Below are 23,416 nucleotides of genomic sequence, written 5' to 3' on the forward strand. Positions count from 1 at the left end.
TCAGCCCTGCTAGGACTTCCTGGAGCGGAATCTTAATCACAGGCTGGCTTGGGGTCCCCTTCACCAGTCCTCACCTTCCTGATCTGATCTGAAGTTCTAGGCTGCTTCCGTGAGTTGGTGCAGGCCCTGTCTGCATGTGCCGCTCGGGCCATTGCTGAACCAACTGTCCTGTGTGGGAGGGTGAGGCCACAGGACCGCTCCTAAGGCAGAAGCAAGGCAGACAGCGTGTCTGAGTGGCGGAGACCCCAAGGCCCGGCAGCAACAGCAGGGTTGGAAACGGGGTGTCGGTTTCAGCCCAGTCCCCAGCTGGCTTCGTGACCTGGCCTCCCGCTTTCACTATGTGGCTCCTCAGCCTTCTACCTGTGTGCTCCGTCTGTAGAGCTAGAGCCACCACGAGTCCCCTGACAGCTGTCTGAGTCTAGGGCCCGTGACCTCTGCCAGACGGACCTGGGCAGGGGTGGCAAACCTTTCAGAGACCGAGTGCCAAGACTTCCCAACCCAAAACCCACTTATTTATCACAAAGTGCCAGCACTGCAATTAAACTCGAATGCTGAGGTTTTAGCTGAGAAAAAACAATCATAAGTTGACATCTTTTGTCTTAAAAGAAAAACACAATAACAGAGCTTTCAGTGATACAAACAGCTTTTTAATTGAAAGGTAAAAGCTTGCATTTGGTGTGCCTTTGCATAGTTAATGTGATCCTTGCTTTTGTGCGCATGCCAGTAATGTGTCGATATCTTTGTTTGTTTGTTTTTTGGGACTGGGAATCGAACTCATGACCTCAGACTTGCCAGGCAAGCACTTATGCCCCTGAGCTATATCCCCAGCCCATGCTGGTGATCTGTCAGACACTGGCTCGCATTTCATTAGTTTGAGAGCAACACATGCAGCACTCAAGCCATCTATTATTCTGTTTCTTGTATCAGATTTGCTATGATTCAAAGCTGAAAACAGCTGCTCACAGGCATAAGATGATCCAGACAAAGAAGAAAAGCAATCCCAAGTGCCGTCATTGACTTACAATTATGTGGCAGAGAATCCCACCCTTTGAGGATTTCATTCTCAGAACTCCCAGCTGTGCTGTCCTTTGTCATCTCTTCACACCCTGCCTTCTCAATTGGTGCATGCTCCTCACAGAATTCATTTTTCCGGGTAGAGCTTTCTGGAAATTCCAGTAGTTCCACTTCCAGATTTCCACAATCTAAGCAGTGTAAGCAGGAAAGATTAAGTTCTTCAAATCTGGAGGAGTAAGAAAACACAGGGTCGTCTCCATCTTATGGAACTGTAAAATCTGTTACTAAAATTCTCTTCTGTAGCTGCCACAATGCAAAAAGTTCCATGTGGATTTCCTGATGGCCTTTAGGATCGTCTGCAAGTGTAGAAATTTCGGAATACAGTTTTAGATTTAGAAAATGTTTCAGCTGCCTGCTGTTAAGGTCTGGGGCAACTCGGCTTGTGTGTCAACAGAGAGCGCTGGGCCTTAGCCACCGGTTGCTGTCTTCAGGCTGCCCTCCCCGTCTTTCTTGTCATCCTCCTCCTCCTCTTCCTCTTCCTTCTCCTCCTCCTCTGGTGTGACCCGGAACTGTTTTCCTCCCCAAAAGGACGGTGGGAGATGCCAACAAGAAGCCTGCAGAGCCCCGCGTTGTCTTCATCAAAAAGTCCCAGGTGGAACTTGGTGTGCACCTGTGTGGCGGGAACCTGCACGGGGTGTTTGTGGCCGAGGTGGAGGATGACAGCCCCGCCAAGGGTCCTGATGGCCTCATGCCAGGGGATCTCATACTCGAGGTGAGTTCTGTGGCCGAGCAGGCTGGACCACTTCTACTGGCACTTGGGCCCTTGCTGTCCGGGGGACACAGAAGACAGAAGGCCACAGCCCCTCTCTTGGTGACCACCAGTGGTACTGTTCATTATTGGAAATCTGGGAGGGCAGCGGGCAGCAGGGCAGCCACCGAGGGAACTCGAGGACACAGCCCTGGCTCTGGCCTGGCAGCCAGAAGGAGGCCCTCTCAAGCTGACGGGAGGGTGTGGTGGTCTGCTCTTATGGGTGTCCTAGTTCACGGGGGAGGAGGCAGGCTGGTAGACAGCAAAGGTACAATTTCATAAGCAAAAGGGAGGGGTATACTCTGAGCAACTCCTGCTCGCTGGGGACCCACGCAGGCATTTTCTGGGGAGAAGCTGTTAAAGCAGAGGAGCCATGGGGCAGGGAACGCAGTAGCTGGGACATGGTGTTCAGAACTCGGTGGGGTGGGGGGTGGGGCATGGGGCTGGACTGTCATTGGGGGATATGGCTTCTCCACCCCAATGCCCGAGCTGCCCCTGGTTACTGCCCTTCTCACTCTGGTGCTGTCCCTGGCAGTATGGCAACCTGGATGTGCGCAATAAGACAGTGGAGGAGGTCTACGTGGAGATGCTGAAGCCCAAGGACATCAGCCGCCTGAAGGTGCAGCACCGCCCAGAGGACTTTGCCAGGATCAAGGGCCTGCCTGGCGACGGCTTCTACATCAGGTTCTGGGAAAGGGCTCTGGGTAGACGCTGTCCTGGTGAATGGAAGCCTGTGTTCCTTGTCCCCCAGGCTGGGGCTGTGACCACCGTATTTATGCCCGCTGCTTGGGCTTCCTCTTCAGGGTTCAGGACCTGGGGGGTTTTGAGGCTGCTGTGCCTGAACTTGTGTGCTGCAGGAAGCAGTACATGGGGACAGCACTGATGTCTCCTAGGAGAGCTCAGAACCTCTGTCACCTTCCCTGAGGTCTGAGGTTACGAGAAGAATAAAGCACTGATAAGCTCCCCTCCCTGTCCTGAGAGTGGCAAGTGACAGGCTTGCGTCCTAGGGAGTTTCCTACATGTAGGGACTGGGACCTTGACTTCTGGGGTGGAGGCACCCAAGAAAGGCTGTTGGAGTGGGGAAGATCCAGCTTTGGTCCTTGGCAAGAAGGTGTCCCTCCCTGATGGGGGTGAGACTTCTGTCTCAGGAGGAAAGGCAGCGACTCTGCCCTGTTTTTAAAGCGTGGGGCTCTGTCCTTTGGGGGTCAGCCTCTGCACAGAATCATGCTCCTGATGGTGTCCAGGGACAGCTCCATGCCAAGCGGTGGCCTCAGGAACCTGTCTGCAAGGCATGCAGTGAATCCCTGGCAGCCAGCGGCCTCCTGACTCAGTTCCCTCTGTTCCCTGACTCCAGGGCCTTGTATGACCGGCAGGGTGAGGTGGAGCATGACCTGAGCTTTAAGAAGGATGACATCCTCTACGTGGACAACACCCTGCCCCAGGGTGCATTTGGGTGCTGGATGGCATGGCAGCTGGACGAGAGCGCCCACAAGATGCAGCGTGGGCAGATCCCCAGCAAATACGTGTAAGCCACTGTCCCCTGGGGTAAGGCAGGCCTGGGCTGGGGAGGGCTGATTCCCCTGCTCACGTCAGCTTCCAGGCTGTGCGCCTTGACATGTGGCTTGTCCAAAAAGCTCCCTAAGTATGTGTCTGTGCATGGGCACTGTAGCAAGGTGGGAGACAAAATCAGTTTTCCAAAGAGCTTTATGGAGCTGTAATTTACCTACTGTACATGCCCAAAGTGTATAGTGTGCTGGTCTGTAGTGCATTCACAGATGTGTGCGGCTGTCTCCACAATTCATGTTCAAGCATTTTCATCACCTCAAAAACCCTGTGCCTATTAGTCACCGACCTATGTCAGTCCATTTTCTGTTGCTATAACAAAAGCACCGAGGCTGGGTAATTTATAAAGAAAAGAAGCTTATTTAACTCAGTTCTGCAGGGTAAAAACATAAGATCATAGGGAGGAGCCGTCTGGGCTGTGTCACAATGTTAGGGACCCAGAAGGAGCGAACCTAGTGCACAAAGGAGAGATCACAGGGCATGGGGTGTCTGGTGTTGGGCTTGCTCTTTCTGCAACAACCTGTTCTTATGGGAACTCACTGGGGTCCATGGGAACTCCATTAATCCCTAACTATGTCCCACTAGGTCATACCTTTTAAAGGTTCCTCAACACTACTGCCTTGGGGGACAAGCTTTCAACACACAGACCTGGGGGGGGGGGGCTCAAACTGTGTCAAAACCATAGCACATGCCCTGCCCGTCCTCCTCCTCACTGTCCCCAGCCCTGACCCTCAGCAGCCACTTGTGCATGAGTGGAGCTGGCAGGTGACCAGCTGTGGGTGTCAGTGAGGTGGACGCCTGCAAGGCATGGCCTTTTCTTCTTTCCATGGAAGGAAGGGTGACATGTAAAGTCACCACACACAGCTTCTTTTGTGCTGAGCTGAGCGCTTCCTGAAGCTGTGGTGGACCAGCCAGGAACCCAAGGGGACGCGGTGGGAGCCTGGCTTCTGGGTGGCCGTTGCTGTCCTCCCTGGGAGTGTGGCAGGGTGGTCCCCATGGCTTCCCTGGGACTGTCTCCCTGTGACTGCAGGATGGACCAGGAGTTCTCCAGGAGGCTCAGCATGTCCGAGGTGAAAGATGACAGCGGTGCTGCAAAGACACTGTCGGCGGCTGCTCGCCGGTCCTTCTTCCGCAGGAAACACAAGCACAAACGCAGCGGGTCCAAAGACGGGAAGGACCTCCTCGCCTTGGACACCTTTTCCAACGACTCCATTCCACTGTTTGAAGGCAAGTGCCAGGCCCACTTCTCCAGGTCGCTGAAGCTCCTCAGCTGGGGTCTAAACAAGATGAGGGGTTCCTGGGCTTTCGTGCACCAGACTGGAGGTTGGTATCTAGGCTGTAGGGTGGTGCTACTTGCTGTCTTCAGAGTCTCCCAGCCTAAAAGTGTGCTTTGGCTGGGGCATTGCTGGGGCTGTAGTTGAGGATGAGGGCATGGCCAATGGCCCTTGGGGAAGAGGTGCATTTGTAGGAGGCCCTTGTGAATGCGACTCCCAAGATCCTGTATGCGTCCACTGTCCACAAGCATGTCCCCTGTTGTGTGGGCAGGATATAGGGGCAGTGGGCAGCAGAAGGTAGGGCTGCTGGCCTCCTCTTTCTGCCTTTATATTTAAAATTGAGACCATAGGCCTAGTGGCTGAGCGGACCACACCACAGTTTATGGTCCACTGTCACCACTACAATAGGACAGGTACACCATAGATCATGGAGCAAGTTGGACCTGCCACCTATTTTTGTACAACCTGCAAGCTAACTGTGGAGTTTGACTTATTTTTTGGCAGTATTGGGGATTGTACCTAAGAAAGCTGAGCTGCATCCCTACTCCTTTTTATTTTTTAATTTTGTAAAATTTTGAGACAGAGTCTCAGTAAGTTGCCCAAGCTGGCCTTGAACTTGTGAGCCTCCTACCTCAGCCCGCCAAGTGGCTAGAATTACAGGCCTGTACTACCATGCCTAGCAGCGTTTTCCATTTTTAAATATAAGATAGAAAAACAGCCCATTAGCCTTTTGGTGGTTATAGTTTGCTCAGTTTTGTCTTCTTGTCTTCAGTGCCTAAAATATTAATCAGGCTTGACGGGTGCATGCCTATAATCTCAGCTACTCCAGAGGCTGAGGCAGGAGGCTTGCAAGTTCGAGGCCAGCCCAGGTAACTTAGCAAGACCCTGTCCCCAAATTAAAAGGGACTATGGTGTAGCTCAGTGGTAAGGTGCTTGTCTAACATATATATGTAAAGCACAGGGCACAATCTGCATCTTTTTTTTTTTTTTACTAACTTACCCTTTGTGGAACAAGTTTGCAGACTCGTTAGGCAAGGCAAGGTTTCTGTCTTAATTCTTGTTTTTGTTTTTTGTTTTTCCCCTTTTTTACAGCCTCTGCTTTGTGTTCCAGGCTCCTTCCTCTCACAGACACCATCTTTGGATGTGTTTGTGTCTCTGAAAAGTAGCTGTTTTCCCATTCTTCTTTTAGTTCTTCAGGGTTTCTGCACTGTTTATTGTGAAGTCATTGCTAGTGCCTGTGCCTTTTAGATTGCCACATCTTCCCAGCGACTCTTATTAGGAAACATCCTGGGTCTCTAACTGTGACTCCTGCCTGGAAGTCTGTTTTGTGTGATGGTGTTATTTCCACACTGGTTTTCTTTTGGTTGCTGTTTGTATGGTTCTTTTCCTGTAAACTTCACTGCACTTTAGTATTTATGGAGTCTTACTAGCAGCATGTGGATTTTTTTTAATCCACTGTGGCAGTCTGTCTTTTATAAATTTTTATAAAAGTATGCATACAGGAAAGTACACATATGTTTTTATTTTTTATATATTTATCTGTGTTTGGCTTTTTGAGACAGGGTCTTGCTGTGTAGTTTAGGCTGATCTCAAACGCACTGCGTAGCTCAGGCTGCCCTCACACTGATCCTTCTGCCTTAGCCTCCTGAGTGCTGGGATTATGGGTGTGCACAGCCACGCCTGGCTGCATACACATTTTTAGATATGTGAACAGTGCAAGGAGTTTGCATATGCTGAACCTACCCACGACACTCTGTATTGTGAAATCAGTGTTTAATCTGTTCCTTGAATGTAACCCACATTTACCATCTTACTATTTGTTTTTTATTTGTCCTCCCTGTTTTATATTCTGTCTCTCCTCTTCAGCTTTTCTTTGGGGTAATCAATTATTTCTACTCTTCCCAACCCATTAATTTTCAATTATTTTTATTTTATTTATTTATTTATTTATTCTGGTACCGGGAATTGAACTTAGAACCTTGCACTTGCCAGGCAGGTACTTGTGCCCCTGACCCATCTCCCCAGCCCTATTTTCACTTATTTTTAAAGCTGGATTCCCTCAGAGGTTTCATTTGTTCCCCAACATATGCCTTTGATTATCACTAACATACGTCATTGTTTTGACTGCTTCCCTAACAGTTCTAAAACACTGGACCCCTCTACCCCCATTTACCGCCTTCCCAACTTACAACTACCGTTTTAACTGCGCCTGTATTTGAAGCCCAGGACAATGTTATAGTTTGTGCACCAGCTCTTCCTTTCCTTTTACCCTTCCTGTTGCTCTTCACTCCTTTCTGCACTTCTCTTCTGGTTTTGTTTTCTTCCTCCTGAGCAGTCCCTTCAGTATTTCTTGTAATTCAGGTCTGTTGATACCATTGTCTTTGGAGATACTCACTCACTGGGTTAAGAACTTCACACTGGCCTTTGTAGTCTTCCCTTGGATCCTAGGAGGGTGGCTTCCAGCACCCCCCGGATACCACACTGCAGATACTCAAGTCCTTCCTATAAAATGGCACAGTATTTGCCTATAATCTGCACACATCCTCCTGTACACTTTCTTTGTTGTTTTCTTTGGGGGGAGTGTTGGGATTATAGGTGCATACACCATGCCTGGCTAAAACTCATATTTTCGGTATTAAAAAAAATTACAGATCTCACAAAGTCTTTGAAGCCAAAGAAAAATTCAGAGTCCTTTAGAAGATGAGAAATAAGATATTTGAAATGGAAACCTCCGTGTAAAAATAGTTTTACTAATTTTCTTGGCTTCTGTTTTGTATGTCAACAATCTCCACCTTCTTACTATAAGAACTTCTGTTTCTGCGCCAAGTACCATGGCAACATCATCTAAAATGCTCTGAGGTAAACTATGAGCCATGACCTTCGAACAAACAAGATCAACTAGTGTAGCTTCTCCCTCACCGACGTAGTCTGTGATTTGCTTATGAATCCACGGTCTAATTAATTCATTGTTCCATCGGGACAGGATCCACAGTGGGCCAGGCCAGAAGATGAGCGAAGAGCTCAGGTCTGGCTGTCAGGATTTTGTCAGTGAGATGCTTTATACGTTTGCGCTTTGCTGCAGTGTTCACAGCGCCTTTGGCAGCATCTTTGTCATCTTCGCCCTGACCCAGTGGAGCCAGTTTCCTCTTCCTCAGCGCTGCCTCCACCCTGAGATTTATTAAAGGCGCTCTGCGGGTAGCTTCTTCCTTTTCACAGAGGTAGGCTGGCCGGGACGATTAGAGGCGCCTAGTTTGAGACTTAATCCTGTCTCTGGCCTGTGTGCATCAGGTGGCCGTGGGTCTGGTGAGCTTTCCTGAGGAATAATGGTAACAGCACGGCGACACTCGTGCCCGGGAGTCGGGGTTGCGTGGCCACTGGCAGAGGAAACGCATGGGGCTGGGCTGATGGGCCTCGGAATGGGTTTCAGACAGGGCTTTTGCGGAGGCTCCTCTTCTTCCGTAGGTTCTTGTTCTTTTTCTCCCTTTTCTTCTTTTTTCCTCTGATTCTGGCCCTTGCTCTCCTTGTGGTTGTCTGCGCCCTCAGCCTCTTGTTCTGTCCTCTAGAGCTCTGCGTCCAGGTCCGGGTGCCCCTGGCCAGGAGACGCTGCCTGGTTTCCCCCAGCCCTTGCTTTCTCTCCTCCCGTCTCGTCCATCTGCTTCCGTTCCCTTTTCCCGTCCCACAGCCTTTTCTGACTGGACCCCCTGTGGTATTGGGGACCGCCTCCGTCGTCGTCGTCGTCGTTGTCGTCGTCGTCGTCGTCGTCGTCGTCTTCCCCCAAGAATCCTTTCAGTCCTTTGGCCTTTTTAGCCATTTCTCTGCTTTCTGCTCGTTCAGCCTCTCTCATTTTCCCGGATTTGTTTTCATTCTCTGAGTTTCCAGTTTTTAAGTCGTTCTCGATAAGCGGTTTTTTTCTCTCGGAGCTTTGTTGTTTGTGTGCATCTTCTTTACTTTCTTCTGGGTCTCGTTTCTTGCCTTTCTGTCCTCCCTGTTCCCGTTTCCTCTCACGCGCACGTTCTCCTTCACGTTCCTTTTCTTGCTCTCTCTCTCTCTCTCTCTCTATCTCCCCCCCTTTCCCGTTCCTGTTCCCGTCCCCTTTCATGGCCTCTGCTCTTTTCTCTTGATCAACTCTGATCGTATTTCAGTCTGAGCGCCTCTCTCCATCCCAGGCCCAGTCTCTCTCTTGACCTTGGTCCCGACTTCTCTCCTTTGTCCGCCTCCATCCCTATCCCGTCCTCGATCCTGCTCCCAGTCTCTCTCCCTTTCTCATTCCTGTTCTCGCCTTTCCCTCCGTTCTCTTTCAGGTTCCTTTCTTTTTCCTTTTGTCTTTCTCTTCTTCCAGTTTGTTGTGTATGGCTGTGAATTTGCCGAGCTCCCGAGAGATCGGGTCTCTTTTGTCTTCCAGTTCTGCGGATTTATATCCTCCTTGGCGATGAGCGGATCAGGGATCAGTGGGGCACTGAATGTCTGCAGAAAGGGTCCTCCTTCTTTTCCCTTTTCTTCTTCCAGGATGAGAGTCGGACTCCTGTGCGGGGGCATTTAGCTCACTGGAGTGTTCTCTTAATAAAACTTCCACGGCCCCTTTAATCATCTGATCTCTTCTTTTTATCTCTGCACTGAAAGCTTCTCCATCGGCACTAGAGACAGTTTCGGGCCTGGCATTCCCATTTCCTGCACCCATTCGTCTGGTTGTGCCTTGGTTTTGGTATCAGCTTGGACAAGTAGCTTCTTCCCGATCTGCAGGTCATGTAAGAATCCCAGTGCACGGAGGGTAGATTCAGGCTCCTTAAACTCACAGAATCCAAAGGCTTGCAGTGTTCCAGAAGCACCTTGTACTGTCTTCCTGCTCAAAACCAAACCACATTTAGCTAAGAGCTACTGTATAAGCATGTCTGAGGCTTTCTTAGAAATATCTCCAACAAAAACTGGAGTTATAGGACCACGATTTTCATCATTTTTCTTTAAACCTGGATGATTCTTTCTTGTTTCCAACCCACACACAGTGGGAACTAAGACAGTTGGAGCAGGAGCTGTAATGCTCACCGGTACAGAAATCTCAGGGGTCCCTGGTGGCCCTGGCTGAGGAAAAACAGGAAACCGCGGAGGTAGGATCCTGGGTAGGAGCGCTGGGATTCCCATGGGAGGGCGATTCAAATGAGAGGGAAAGGCAGTCTTACTGCAGCAGTCTGCTGCTCAGAAAATGGCACTGTCTTCCCTGCCTTCTAGGCTCCAGATTACAGCAGGCTGTTTCAGTTCACGGTTTCTGTGTTCCACCTGCTCGGGAGACGAGTTCCAAAGTGCCTGTTTGCATAGGCCGCAAACACATCCATGCTGTGCTGGGAGCTTCTGGAGGTCTTCCTCTTGCCCAGCATGCACTGCGGCCTCCTGTACACTTTTAAATTATCTCTGGATTGCTGTCATACCTAATTCTGTGTAAATAGTTGTTAGACTGTATAATGACAAGAAAAACTCCTGTACATGTTTAGCATAGGGGAAGTTTTTTCCCCCAAAGTATTTTTGATCTGCAGTTCATTGAATCCATGAATGTAGAACCTACTTACCTCTTGTCCCCAATACTGGGAATTGAACCCAGACCCTTGGCAGTGAGCTACCCACCCCAGCCTTTTGTATTTTTTGTTATGAGACGGGCTCTCACTACGTTACTACAGAGGTGATGCTAGGCTTGAACTTGCAGTCTGCCTGCTTCAGCCTCCCAGAGTGCTGTGATTACAGGTCTATTCCATCATGCCCACCTCCTCTTTTTTATTTAAGTATTTAAAAAATCTCTCTGGCTCTCACAATGTATTAGTTTGCTGAGGCGTCCATATAAATTGCCACAAACTCTGTAGCTTAAAACAGTGCCCTTTTATTCTCTTGTTCTTTTCTGGAGGCCAGAAACTCAAAATAGCACCCCCGGGCTGGCATCCCGGTGTCTCTAGGGCGAGAAGCTCCAAGGAGAACAGACTGGAGCCCCTGAAACCTCTGTGTTCACATCACCTGCTCCTCCGTGCATGCTTGTCTCAGGATTCCATCTACCCCTCAGTGCACATGGGGTTGCATTTAGGGACCCCAAGATGCCCCAGGGCGATCCCCTCCTCTGTGACAGTCACAGGTTCTGGCGATTTAGAAGTGATATGGTTGGTGGGGGACTGAGACAGGCTTGACCCCCCCCCACACACACACACTGTTTTAGCATCGCTGGGAACCTCAGAAGTCAGGCTGAGTCCTGTAACCTGGATGCGGTCCTCTTGGTGTTCATCTGGCTTGGGTGGCTCTCAGCACGTGTGAAATCGGAAGCTTGAGGCTTTAAGAAACCCTTGGCCGTCATTTCCTCAGATCTGCCTCTGTGCTCTGCTTGCTTCTCTTGCACCTGAGTTCTTCAACCAGTGCACTGATGTCATATGTCTCCCACACGGCTTCCTCGTATTTTCCATCTCTCAACCTGGATGTTCTCCGGTGCCCTTTTCCCTGTTTGTTCTTTCGCTCTCCTCTCCTCTCCACTTCATTTGTAATTTCAGAAACTGCATTATGGTTTGAGAGTTTCAGTTGGATTCCTTTTAACAGACCTTAATTCTCCATCTGTTTACTTCAATGCATTTGTAAAGATTGCGTGTGGTCACTGTCAGGTCTGATCATCTCTTTCTGTCATCTTTGCTTTTCTTGTTTTTGCTGCTGGGGATGCTGGAAGTTGTTGACTGAAATGTCAAGGCTCTGAATGATGTCACTGTCCTTCAGAGAGGGCTGGCCCTGTCCTCTGGAGCTGGCAGTGGTGGTAGGCTACCCGGGGCCAGGCCGAAGCTGAGCTGACCGCAGCCAGGCCTGCAGCTTTGTGCAGCTGGTGGCTCACCCTGGTCCTCGGGGTGGCCCCGGGGTCCCAGCTGAAAGTGCCTGGTGCCTGCACCCCAGATTTTTTCCTGGGCACAGGAGGCTGCAGAACACTCTGCTCTGTGTTTTAGTGACTTTCTTAGGCACTCAGCCTCTTGCTCCTCACAGCTTAGGAATTTGACAAATGGCTGCAGGGAAAACCTGTAGGTCAGGCCTGCTAATGCTTTGCCCCGCTCTGACCCCTGGCATTGGGGCTGCTCGGGTCCTGACTGTCCCAACTCCACTTGGTCCCATGTGCTTTGGGGAGTTTCAAAAACCCTGCCTGGGGCCCCCCTCTCGGCAGCAGCCCTCTGCCTGTGTGTGGGTGTCCTGCACAGGTCTCCCCAGGAGCAGAAGACTACAGCAGGAAGCAATTGGAGGCATTTGGCAGACAGCCAAGAGCAGAGGAAATTGCAGCGCATTCCCAAGTTTGTGTCATTTGTGTTGGACAGACACACACACACAGTGTAATTTCTAGTTTCTTCTTCTTTTTTTTTTTTTTTAAATTTATGTAAAAGAGTAAAAGAAGGATAACATAGTAATAGGGGGATTTACCAAATTACAGACAAAGTGGTAGGACATTATCAATGGTTGTTATTTTACCTATTGGTATCTTCAAGATAGTTTCTCAGGAAAACAAATAGACAAATAATAGTGAGTTATAGACAAAAGAGGTAGGAAATTATCAATGGTTGTTGTACTGTACTTTGGTTTTTTCAAAGTGGTTTCTAGGGGGCCTGGGGATTTAGCTCAGTGGCAAAGTGCCTGCCTGGCAAGCGCAAGGTCGTGAGTTCGGTTCCCAGTACCGGAGAAAAACCAAAACAAAAAAAAAAGTGGTTTCTAGGGAAAACAAATAGAGCTATACATGAGTGATCAATTAAGTAATCATTGACTATTCTCAATGGTTGTTGTTGAAAACACATAGTAATAAACATACATCCCTTTACGAAACAATAGGAACAATAAAAACATTACAGAGTTACGGACAGATTGGTAGGAAATTATCAATAGCTGCTGTAATACACGTTGGTATCTTCAAAGTGGTTTCTCAGGAAAACAAAGATAAGCAAGAAAGATCTAACAAGTAGTTACAGCCCAAAGGTTGTGAAAAATAGCAGATTACCTCCCCATCAGTGACTCTTCACTGAGGTGTAACGGCTGGAAGGAAGGCAAGGATTGAAAAGAAGGACGGAGAGACTAGCACGAGTGTCCAGCAACAGGCTATTTACTTTTTCCTCTATAGTCATGATTACTCGGGGCTCCTCCTTAGAGATAATGGTCTGGCCAGAGGGAGAAGGCAGAGTATGCCCTGGACCCCTTCATTCCTGTTGGACCAGCTGGTAGGAGGGGGTCTCTGCTCTGGGGCCTTCGCTTCAGAGGGCAGTCCAACCTCTAGTGGTCACCTTTACAGTCAGGGCATGGCCCAGGTGGCTTCTTAGGGCAGTCCCTCTTGAGGTGGCCTGGCTTTTGACAGCGGTAGCAGATGAATGTAGTTGACGAGTTCTTGGGCCCCTGAGAATCAGACTTAAGGTCTGTTTCTCTTAGTGCTGCAACAAAGGCAGCTGTTTTTTCTTTGTCTCTTTGTTTTCTCTCCTTGGCCTCCTCCTCCTCATGGCTATAAAAAACTAAGGAGGCAATTTTTACTAACATCTCAAGTGAGCTATCTGGGGCAAAAGCCATTTTTTGTAGCTTTTTTCTACTATTTGGGGCTGACTGAGTAATAAACTTATCTTTAAGAACAGTTTGTCCCTCTACTGACCTGGGATCCAGGGAAGTATGCTTTATCAATGTCTCTTGTTTAACAAAGCAGAGGGGTGTTTTCTCCAACCTCCCAGTGCATTGGGATCCCACAACCACTAAGTGTCCTCTCCCCAACCGTCAGTACAGGTGGCAGGAACATGTGGATGAAGTCCTCAGCCCCCTAGTCAGTCTCAGCACCATCAGGTGCAAAGTGTCCCAGGCAGGTAACCTAGACACGTACCTTCTCCATGAAGGCAGTTCTTCAAAATCTGAATATTGGGCACCCCTGTAATCCATGAAGTCTCAGTGCAGACCTCTCGGGAGTTCCATTCGCTCCTCCACCGCAGCCTGCACAGTTAGAGGAAGAATGGCCTCCAGGGCATCTCCCCAGGCATTGCACAAAGTCCTGCTGGTTTCCAGCTCCCGAATGGTTCCCGCATCCCCAGTCAGCTCGACCTCTGAGTTGTTGGGGGTCGGTACTCTCGTGTTCACCAAGTCCTTGTTCTTCAGCTGCTCCTCCGCTGACTCTGGACCTTTCTGGCTCTCAAGGGCAGGGCCAAGAGCAACCCGCTGTGTGGCATGTTTTCCCAGAGGTTTCTCTATGTGGGGATGGTTCATGCACATCTCTGGGCAGGCCTATTGTGTCAGTGCTTCTCTATGGCATGGTGTTTCTGGGCCAGCGGCTGGCCAGAGGGCCGGCACACATCTCCACACCTCTTCCCAGGTGCCTGCTGCCTGCTTCCCCGGGCGCCTGCGCAGCCGGGTGTGCTGGGCCCCAAAGGGCCCTTGCGCCCCAGTCACACCGGGCCCCAAAGGGCCCGCGCTCCCCAGCCACGCGGTCTCCCGGAGTGGGCACCTGCGGCCTGCCTTCTAGTTTCTTCTGAGCATATAGAAACCAAGTTCTAAAGATAGCTCAGGCGTGGAAGGACATAACTAACTTCCAGTTCACAATAGTGGTTACCTCTCAGGAAGCCAGCAGGGTGGGGATCGATCGGGAACAGATATCAGGAGTGTAAGCTTCGTGCATGAGGCTCTAAGTTTTTTTTTTTGCTCTTTTTGAGAGAGGGTCTTGCTATGCAGTTCAGGGTGGTCTTGAGCTCACTTATGTAGCCCAGGCTGGTTGAACTCACAACAATCCTTCTGCCTCAGCCTCCCAAGTGCTGGGATTACAGGCGTGATCTGTTGTTTAAAAAAAGCGGGAAGGCATGAGGTGTAGCACCCTGGGATTACCACACCAGGTGAGGCTCTAAGTTTTGAAAGAGAAAATGAAGCTGTGCGTGGTGATGCACGCTGTAATCCAGCACTCTGGGTGTCTGAGGAAGGAGGATCTCAAGTTCAAGCCTAGTCTGGGCAACTTAACAACTTCATGAGACCATATTTCAAGACTCAAAAAAGGAGACAAGGGGGGATGTTGCCGGGGATGTAGCCCAGTACGAAGGCCCAGGGTTCAATTCCCAGTACTACAGAAATAAAATTTTACACACACACACACACACACACACACACACACACACACACGCGCGCGCGTACACACACACACACACACACATACACACACACACAGGAAAGAAGAAACACAGGGAGCCTTGTGACTTCCAAGGGGGGTGAATAAACACCTCATGCCTTCCCGCTTTTTTTAAACAACAGATCAACTGGTCCACAGGTCCAGAAGCACTGTCTAGAAAGCCAGGTGTGGTACATGGATAACCATGCCTTGAAAGACACACAAAGGGGTGCGGTGGCGAGGAAAGGGGAGACTTTGTTCGCTTGCTTCTTGCCTGGTTCTGCCCGAGGTTGCTGTACCTGTCACAGTGTGCACACCTCAGGTCCCTGTGCCTCCTCTCCCAGCTTGCCCCGGAGAGGTGTGCAGATCCTTCTAGTTCCGGGATTTTCATACCTCAGCTCTGCCCCCTGTCACCTTCATGTCCTCCCTCAGTAGGCTCTCCTGCGCCCTCTAGGGGCCTGCCTGGGTCTCTTCATCCCCCTTCTCCCCCTTTGGGGCTCACCTGCCCCCTTAGACTGTCCTATTCTTTTGCCTGGAATTGTCAGGCAGCTCCTGGCTGCTCTGGTACCTGAGCGTCTGCTGCTGCTGCTGGCCTGTGGCCCCAGTGAGTGTGTGAGCTTTTGAGTGGCAGGGAGCATTTCTGGTGCCAGCCAGCACGGAGACTTTACTTGCTGGTTTTTAGCCCGTTTTCTCCTGCAAGGACTTTTCTGTGCATTTGGTGGGAGGGCAGGTTGACTACAGGTGTCAGCTAGGATATTGGCTTGATTGCTTAGACTAAGGTCAAACAGCAGTGGCTAAAGTCTGATAGGAAGTTCATTTCTCCGCCATGAACAAGTCAGGAGTCTGGGACAGGCAACTGAGTCAGGCATCATCTGGGCACCCGAGTCCCTTCTGTCTCATGGCTCTGCACTGACTAAGGGCTGTCCCATCTGCATGGTCAGAGCTGCTCCCAGCGTAGCTTGTTGCAGCCCATGGGCCTCACCTCACACAGACGTCACCTGGGCACGTCTGTAGCACCTGACCATGCCTGTCTGCAGGGGAGGCTCTGGCTGCCACACCTTGCAGGCCTCATTCCTAGCAAGTGGAGGAAAAAGGGAGATGGTGTGGGTACAGCAGGTCTGGGCCCCAGGAAAGGACTGGCGCAGGAGAGGTGCTGAGGAGACTGGGCAGTGCCAGCTGCCCTCAGGATGCTCAGGGGCAAGGGGCTGTGCTTGCCCCGGGCTCCGTGAGTGACTCGCCCTGGTATGCCCGAAATGTGGGAATTTTGGTGGTAAACTGTTGGGATCCCAGGCAAATGGGGAGAGCTCGTCATCCTCCTTGGCTCTGGATTTTTGGGGTGAAGGGGTAAGTAAGATCATGGGTACCCAGGCTGGGCCTGTGACATTGCTGCGCTTTCTCCCTCAGACTCAGTGAGCCTGGCCTATCAGCGGGTCCAGAAGGTGGACTGCACGTCACTGAGGCCTGTCCTGATCCTGGGGCCCCTACTGGACGTGGTGAAGGAGATGTTGGTGAACGAAGCACCTGGCAAGTTCTGCAGATGCCCGCTTGGTAAGGAGCATCCCCTGTGCCCACTGGCTTGTGCCTGTCCCTGTGCACCTGGCTCCCTGGCCACTAACGGTGGGTGGCATCAGGGCAGATGGCAGGGTGTCACAGAGCCCGGCTGATGCGGGTCCAACCTGCCTGGGGCCTCCATTCCTGTCTCCTGGAGAGCGGGTGTTCCTGGAGCTCTGATGGCCGCCTGCCTCTGGTGATGCTGGCTCTGTGTCTTGCAGAGGTGATGAAGGCCTCCCAGCAGGCCATTGAGCGGGGTGTCAAGGACTGCCTATTTGTGGACTACAAGCGGAGGAGTGGCCATTTCGACGTGACCACAGTAGCTTCGATAAAGGAGATCACAGAAAAGGTGCTCGTGGCTTTAGCCCGCAGGTTGGGCCCTATGCCATGGTTCTCTGCTTTCAGTGAGCTCAACAGGGCCAGGTCACCCACTTCCAGGCCGGCTGTCCTTGTCCTGTGCCTTCCCACTTCATAAGCAGCCAATGGGTCCCCTGGCAAAGGTGTAGGCAATGTCCACACCTTGGGTAGCTACTGCCTTTTCCTCCAGAGAGCGGCCTAAGGAGGGCTTTGAAACTGGGGCATCCTGGGGTGGGGTCCTTGGATGTACCTGCTGCAGTTCCTGGGGACAAGGAGCAATCTTCTGTTGGGTTGCTGCCCCGGAGGGGCCAAGTGCATCTCCTAATGTTTTTGATGTCCTGGGATCTATTTGCGAGCAACATGGGGGTACAGCTGCAGGGTGTGTTGGTGAAGCAGACCCCAGGAGCCCAGGGCATCGTGGGGCATCCCGGAGTATGGGCTCCAAGGACTCCTTCTACTACCTGGTTGTGTGTCTGTGCATGAGACAGAGCTGTGGAAGGAAAGGGGTCACCTGGAGGTAGAAGAGAAGCCCCCCTCCCCTGCTCTCCAGTACTTACCTTGTGCCCTGCCCTTCCCCCAGAACCGGCACTGTCTGCTGGACATCGCCCCCCACGCCATCGAGCGGCTGCACTATATGCACATCTACCCCATTGTCATCTTCATCCACTACAAGAGCGCCAAGCAGATCAAGTGGGTACCGGGCCTTGTGGGGTGGAATGAGCGGAGGGTCGTGTCATCTCTTAATAGGCGATGTGGCTGGGAAAGATGATCCTTCTCCTTCATCCCCGACCTGTCTTCAGAGATAGTAGTTGCCTGCATGGTGCCCCTTGCCTGCACCCCCTTACCGCTTGCGTGCCTCCATGGCTCCTGCGCCCCCTTTGGCTGGCCTCTTCCGCTCAGTGTGCTCTGTGAAGGGGCCTAGGCCCGTTTGTCTCAACTGTGTCACTGGGGCCAGTGACATCTGCTCTCTGCGTCCACGCTGGGCTCCTGGAACTCAGCACGGAGCCTGGAGGCTGTTCTTCATGGGGGAAGGATACATGGGGGAGGTGCGAGGCTCAGCCTGGTTCCCCGATGTCCCAACAGGGAGCAGAGAGACCCCGTCTACCTGAGGGACAAGGTGACACAGAGACATTCCAAAGAGCAGTTCGAGACAGCTCAGAAGATCGAGCAGGAGTATAGCAAGTACTTCACAGGTAGGTACGGGCTGAGTAGGGGTAGGGGAAGGGGGTGTAGGGGCTTCCACGGACACTGGCCTAGAGCAGGTGGCAGCCCATCTTGCATTACAGGTGACATGCTGTTAGCCAGGCCAGCGTCAGGTCTTCCACAGACTCACCTCAAGTCATGGTCTGGCCTGTCTGCCCCAGTGCAGTGCCCAGTGCAGTGTCCCCTGACATGGTGGGCACTGGAGAGGCCCCAGTGGACTGGCAGTGCAGGTGTCCATCCCCACACCCTCCAGGCAGGCTGGTTTTGCTGTACAATTAGGGAAGAACAGCTGCACCCTGGTCATTTCTGTGCTGCAGAATAAAGCAAACCCTCCGCAGCCTGGCTCCAGCCCGCTGGTGCTGCTCTACCCTCTGGCTTCCAGCCTCTTGGGCATAGTCAACTGTAGGGGGTTGGCACTGTCACAGATGAGAGGACAGGGATTTGAGGCCCATTCTGCAAGCTGTTGTGACCTAGTGCAGTGCTTCCTGTGGGCAGCTGGTCTCAGGGACCCAGCTTGGTCCCATGTGTGTGGTCATTTCCAATTTGCTCAGCCCACGATTTTAGCCAAAACCATTAACTGCCTAGAAAAGTGAAATTTAAGAACTGATCGCTTATAGAGTTACCAGACATAAAATTACACCCTCCCATTTCCAAAGCAGTTGGTAGACACTGTAGCTTTCTGAATGCACCTTGTTGCAGGAGCAGGGGTCTTTCGTTCTGCCCAGCACACTTGGTGTAGCCCGAGCCAGTGTTTGCAGACCCTTGGCACCATTCTCAGACCTTGGGCGCCAGGCTCCTTAGATCCCTTTGCTTCCTGTGGGATCTGCTGTCACAGCCTGGCCAGCCTGGCCAGGGAGCCATTGCGGCAGGTTACCAGGGAGGGACCAACTCCCCAGGGGCAGTTTGCCTCTCTTCTGGCCCAGTTTCCCACGGACAGAAGAGAGTTGGCTGGGAGAGGGCAGAGTGCTGAGAAGCTCAGAGCAGACATGGAGACAGCAGAGTGCAAGCTGTATTTATTCACCTCACACTGGGGGCGTCTTTGGAATTGACAGTGTGTGTGTGTGTTTGGGGGGCTCTTTCACAGCGGTCATCCAGGGAGGACCCCTGTCGAGCATGTGCACCCAGATCTTGTCAATCGTCAATCAAGAACAGAGCAAAGCCCTGTGGATCCCGGCCAGTCCGATCTAGGAGGAGCCTGCAGGTGGGGAGCCTGGCTCGCTCTTCTGGAATCTGAACACAGGACGCACAGGAGGAAAGGTCTGGAGCTGGGGCTACGGATGCACCTCCTTGGTGACAAGACTGCCAGGCCAGCACACTGCTCCTCATACCTGTACTTTGAGACAAAACAAAGCAAAACACAAAACTTGATGGAGGGGTCCAACACCCACCTTCCTGTAGCCAGCCAGTCAGATGCTGCACAGAAAGCCTTCAGATCACAAGTTTACAAGCCTTTTCTAAGTATTTGGTTGTTTATGTTTACTTGAACGGCTCCATGTTGTCGGGGCCCAGCCCGTGCCCCCCGTCACCCTGTTTTCTTTGGTGTTGCTTCTATTCCTGTCTTCAGCAAAATGACCCTGGGACCCCGTGGGGGGTGCCTTGCTTCAGAAAGTTCTTGTCGGTGGGACCAGAGCTTGGATAGACTCTCCGCTCCTCGGTGGCACCTCTCCTGGAAGGACCTCGCCGCCGCAGGTGCTCAGACCGCTGGTGGTGGCAGAGCCAGTGCCTTGGTGAGGCCGACGCGCTGGTGGCAGTGTTTCCCTCCTGCGCCCACCGAAGAGGGCAGCTTTGGTTCTCACAGCTTTGCCCCTCGGCCTTGCCCTCCTGCCTCCCGTGGCCTCTCATTTCTTCTCCAGCTGCATTCATAGTCAAGCATCTGTCTGGTGTCTGGTCCACCAGGGCTTTGTGGGTGCTCAGTGACATCGTGGGATCCAGGCAGATGGGTGTCCCTGGCTACCCCTGGGTCCTGGGAGTCCCGGCAGCCTTCCTTGGTGCTGTTGGCAGGGCGATCCTTACCCTTGGTACAGCATGGCAGGTACATCCATTGTTTCTGACAGGAAAACAGTCATGTTTCAGACTTTGAGCATTTTTAGGACAAGCATCATGGTTAGTGTTGTCGCTATTGAGAGTCTAAAAAGCAAACCCGGGATATCTTGTTGATCTTTGTTACAATGCTCGTGGCGTGAACCTGACCCGATGAGGATGTCCTCAGCCTGTGTTGGGTTTCTTCTGTTTTTCTCTTTCTTCTCTTTTTTTTCTGTTTGCACTTCGGGTGCCAGATATGTCTGGCCAAAGATCTGATGTGGTTCCCCCTTCAACTGTGTCCTGTTAATAGGTACTGTACCAGGCTCCGTGCGTCACTGGGGTAGGACCTATATTTTAATACTGTTCCTAACGTTTCATTTTACTAGCAAGAAATCTTTGATTTCATTTTATTCTTTGTAATTTTAGACACTAGATTGTAGTTTAGCCATTACTGACATTTTTTTAAAAAGGGATATATTTTCTTGCACAGCTGTTCAAAAAAAGAGACAAGTTTCAGTCCTCAATGCTGTCCTCTGTTTTACAGGTACAAGTTTTCTAGCTCAGCCAGCTGCGAGAGGCTGCCGAGTGCTCTCCAGCTGTGCCTGTGCACCCCGGGGTGGGCTGAACGGGGATGCGGGCGGGCGGTACGGATCTGACAGCCCGGGGTGTTCTGTACTAAATTGTTACTTTGTATCAGAAGTTAAAGACTTTAGTACAACAAATAAAGGTCAATTTCTGTAATTTCTCAGGCCCTTGACTTTTCTTTGTCCCTGTGCGGGAAAGGTGCAGCTTCTCTGTAGCAGCAGCAGCAGCAGCAGCAGCAGCAGCATGTGGCTCGATTGGCCTGTGGGCAAGCTTCTTTCCTGCCCTGCTGATGATCAGAAGTCTGTTCCCAGCTATGTCCACCTCTGACTCCCTTCTGCCCTCTGTCAGCTGTCCAGTGTTGTATGGGGTGGTGGTTGAGGCTGAGTGGCCCACTGGGCTGAGAAGGAAATGCTAAGAGGGGTGGACTGAGCATTGAGGGACCCCCACCCCCACCCCACATGTCCCCATGCAGGGCCTTGGCTAAGGCCTCTGGTGCAAAGGACCCACCTGGCTTGCTACTGTGTTTTGAGACCTCAGAGCATGCCTCCTGGTATGACATCACTCAGTCCTGCAGGGCCCTAGGAGCAGCCTGCTAGGGCTGGAAGACTGAGTTGGGGTGGGGGATGGCTGGGGAGAGTTGGGAGGTGTGGCCTGTAGCCGCAGGAAGCCCCGTCATCTCTGCCTCTGCTCAGAGGGCTCAGGGGCATGGTGTTCTGCCACAGCTCTGTGCTAATGTGGTGGCCAGGGGCAGACTCGGTGTTGGGGCTTCCCTCAGCCTTTCCTGCTGCATCAGGTTCCCTCATGGGCCCATGGCGGGTGAGGCAGCACTCAGTGTGCCGCAGAGGTGTGCAGGACCCTGGCGGTTGGGGCGGGATGGTGTGCACAGCCAGAGCACCCGCCCACGCTTCCCGGAAAGCCCCACCCTTGTGGTATCCTCGGGGCTGAGGCTACTCCGCAGGTTTTAAGTCACTTACCTGGCAAATGGAGGCAGTGCGTCTTGGCTTTAGGAGCAATGTCTCTTTAAGCATCCAGTTACAATGCCAGAACTTAACAGTTCCAACTTCTGATATTAGGACTTTAGTTTCTTCTTTGGACTTTCCTGCATTTGCCAAATTTTCCACAGGCAACTCGACTTTGTTTTATAATTACAAGACAGACAACTGTATGTCTTTTTAACACAGAGGTCAGTTAGGCCCCTGAGATCACACACTGAGATTGATGGGACAGAGGCCCATGGGGGTCACTGTCATAGTTAATTGTGGTGTCAACTTGAATAAGTTGCCTGGATGCTTGCTTTAGCGAAGCTCTGGGTGCGTTGACTTACTGAAGAAGGAAGACCCGTCCTGGGTGTGGGTGGCACCAGCCAGTAGGGTTGTAGCCTGGATGGAATAAAAAAGGAAAGAAGAAGGAAGTCTTGTTACTGCTCCTTCAGGGGAGCTCCAGTCTTCACCATCACCTTTGGATGTCTCTCTCCAGCCTCCCAGGGCAGACCCTTCAGCCTTCCAGCACAGACCCGTCGGCTGCAGTGGGCTCCAGGCCTGCGGCTCTTGACTGGTACCTCAGCTCTCCAGTGTGCAGATGGTCCTTTTGCATTCTTCCACACTTGACTGTGCGGGCAGCCATTATAAGCATACCTTGTAAATCCATATATATATCAAGTCTGTTCCTCTGGTGAGCCCTGACATGTTCACCCATGTCAAGGATAGAAAGAAACAGAGAGAAAACCACCTCCTGAGGTAAAATTGGGCAACCAAGAGTGCACTGTACAGCTGAGCTCCCTGAGGAAATGGATGGTTCTGAGCTTGGCCATGCATGGGCTCAGCTAGAGCGTAATGTCAGCAGAGCATAACAGACTTGGAAAGTTCTGGCAGAACTCTCTGCTCTCCCTTTCCCACTGTTCACCCCCCAACCGCTGTGTCACTCCTGCTTCTATAACCACGCCTGACAACAGCTCACCAACACGAGGTTGCCCCATAAAATAACAGTATAAAAGTAAAAGCCAGACCCTATTCAGGGTTCTTGGGTGGACACTAGTCCCCTTCATTGGGTTCCCTGACCAGGAACATTAGGATCGGACACAACCACCTGGGGCAGATTACCTCCCCTACGGATGCGGGGAGCTTGACCAGCCGGAGCGTTGAACTCCTCCTGAGCTTGCGCCGGCGGAACAGGCAGAACATTTCCTGTCCTGTGCTGTGCTGGCCCAGGGCCCAGCTCTCTGTCTGAGGAGGGCTTACAGGGAGGACCAAGTAGTATCCGCATATGGTCCCAAAGGTTTGGCAGGTTGTTGCAGGAGATCCCAGACACCCAAATCAGTTTCCTTATGTGGATTCATGGTTGCAGCTAATAATTTGCCCCGCTCCCTTGGTTGAGGGGACCCCTTTCCTCTGGTTGCCGCTGCAGCCCACTCAAACAAGTGGTCTCCCTAAAAAACACACCCATTCTCTCAGGAGACTTAGAGGATCCCCTTCTAGATCAGCCACCCCCTTATACTCAGGAGACAGTGGCACAAGGCTGAAGCCAGAGACCTTCAGCACCCCCAGCGTCTGGCTCTGAGACTTCCCCATTGCCAGATAAGAAGGTGTCCCCTCCAACACTCAGGAGCCTCCTGTGTTCCATCACCGTGCCCTTCAAGGCCTGGGGCAGGTTTGGAGGCGCCTTCTGCCGGTATGTGGATGAGATGAGGCCCAGGGGCCCCTGGAGTGCAGTGCGGAGCTGCAAGGCAGAGGGCAGGCCTCCTCGCCTGCCCAGAAGATGATAGGAGACAACAATGGAGAGCAAGCAAGGACAGGACAGCAGGAGTGGGCCCAGTGGCTTCTGGTACATGCCCTGCAGTGGCGGCAGCAGCTGCGACAACAATGAGCAGGAGACAGAGGAGCTGGCCTCGAAGCAGCTGGATGTCCAGAGCAAGCACTTCTACCTGGACTTGAAGCA

General features: G+C 51.8%; 1 protein-coding gene and 1 pseudogene across 2 annotated transcripts in view; one reads left to right on the forward strand and one right to left on the reverse strand.

The window, feature by feature from the left end:
* The window catches only part of Dlg5 (discs, large homolog 5 (Drosophila)), a gene marked incomplete at its 5' end in the record, with an annotated part of 118,281 nt that extends 97,643 nt beyond the window's left edge, over positions 1-20,638 (forward strand). For both annotated transcript variants that reach the window (XM_005389900.2, XM_005389902.2), the window contains 9 exon segments: positions 1,603-1,786; positions 2,358-2,506; positions 3,177-3,347; positions 4,416-4,612; positions 16,169-16,312; positions 16,537-16,664; positions 17,253-17,362; positions 17,756-17,865; positions 18,960-20,638. In XM_005389900.2, coding sequence (XP_005389957.2) covers positions 1,603-1,786; positions 2,358-2,506; positions 3,177-3,347; positions 4,416-4,612; positions 16,169-16,312; positions 16,537-16,664; positions 17,253-17,362; positions 17,756-17,865; positions 18,960-19,063 — 1,297 coding nt within the window.
* LOC102003484 lies at positions 4,763-10,669 on the reverse strand (annotated as a pseudogene).
* Positions 20,639-23,416: the final 2,778 nt, after the last annotated feature.

The sequence above is a fragment of the Chinchilla lanigera genome, unplaced genomic scaffold (assembly GCF_000276665.1).
Source record: "Chinchilla lanigera isolate Chin_1 unplaced genomic scaffold, ChiLan1.0 scaffold00036, whole genome shotgun sequence".
Lineage (NCBI taxonomy): Eukaryota > Metazoa > Chordata > Mammalia > Rodentia > Chinchillidae > Chinchilla > Chinchilla lanigera.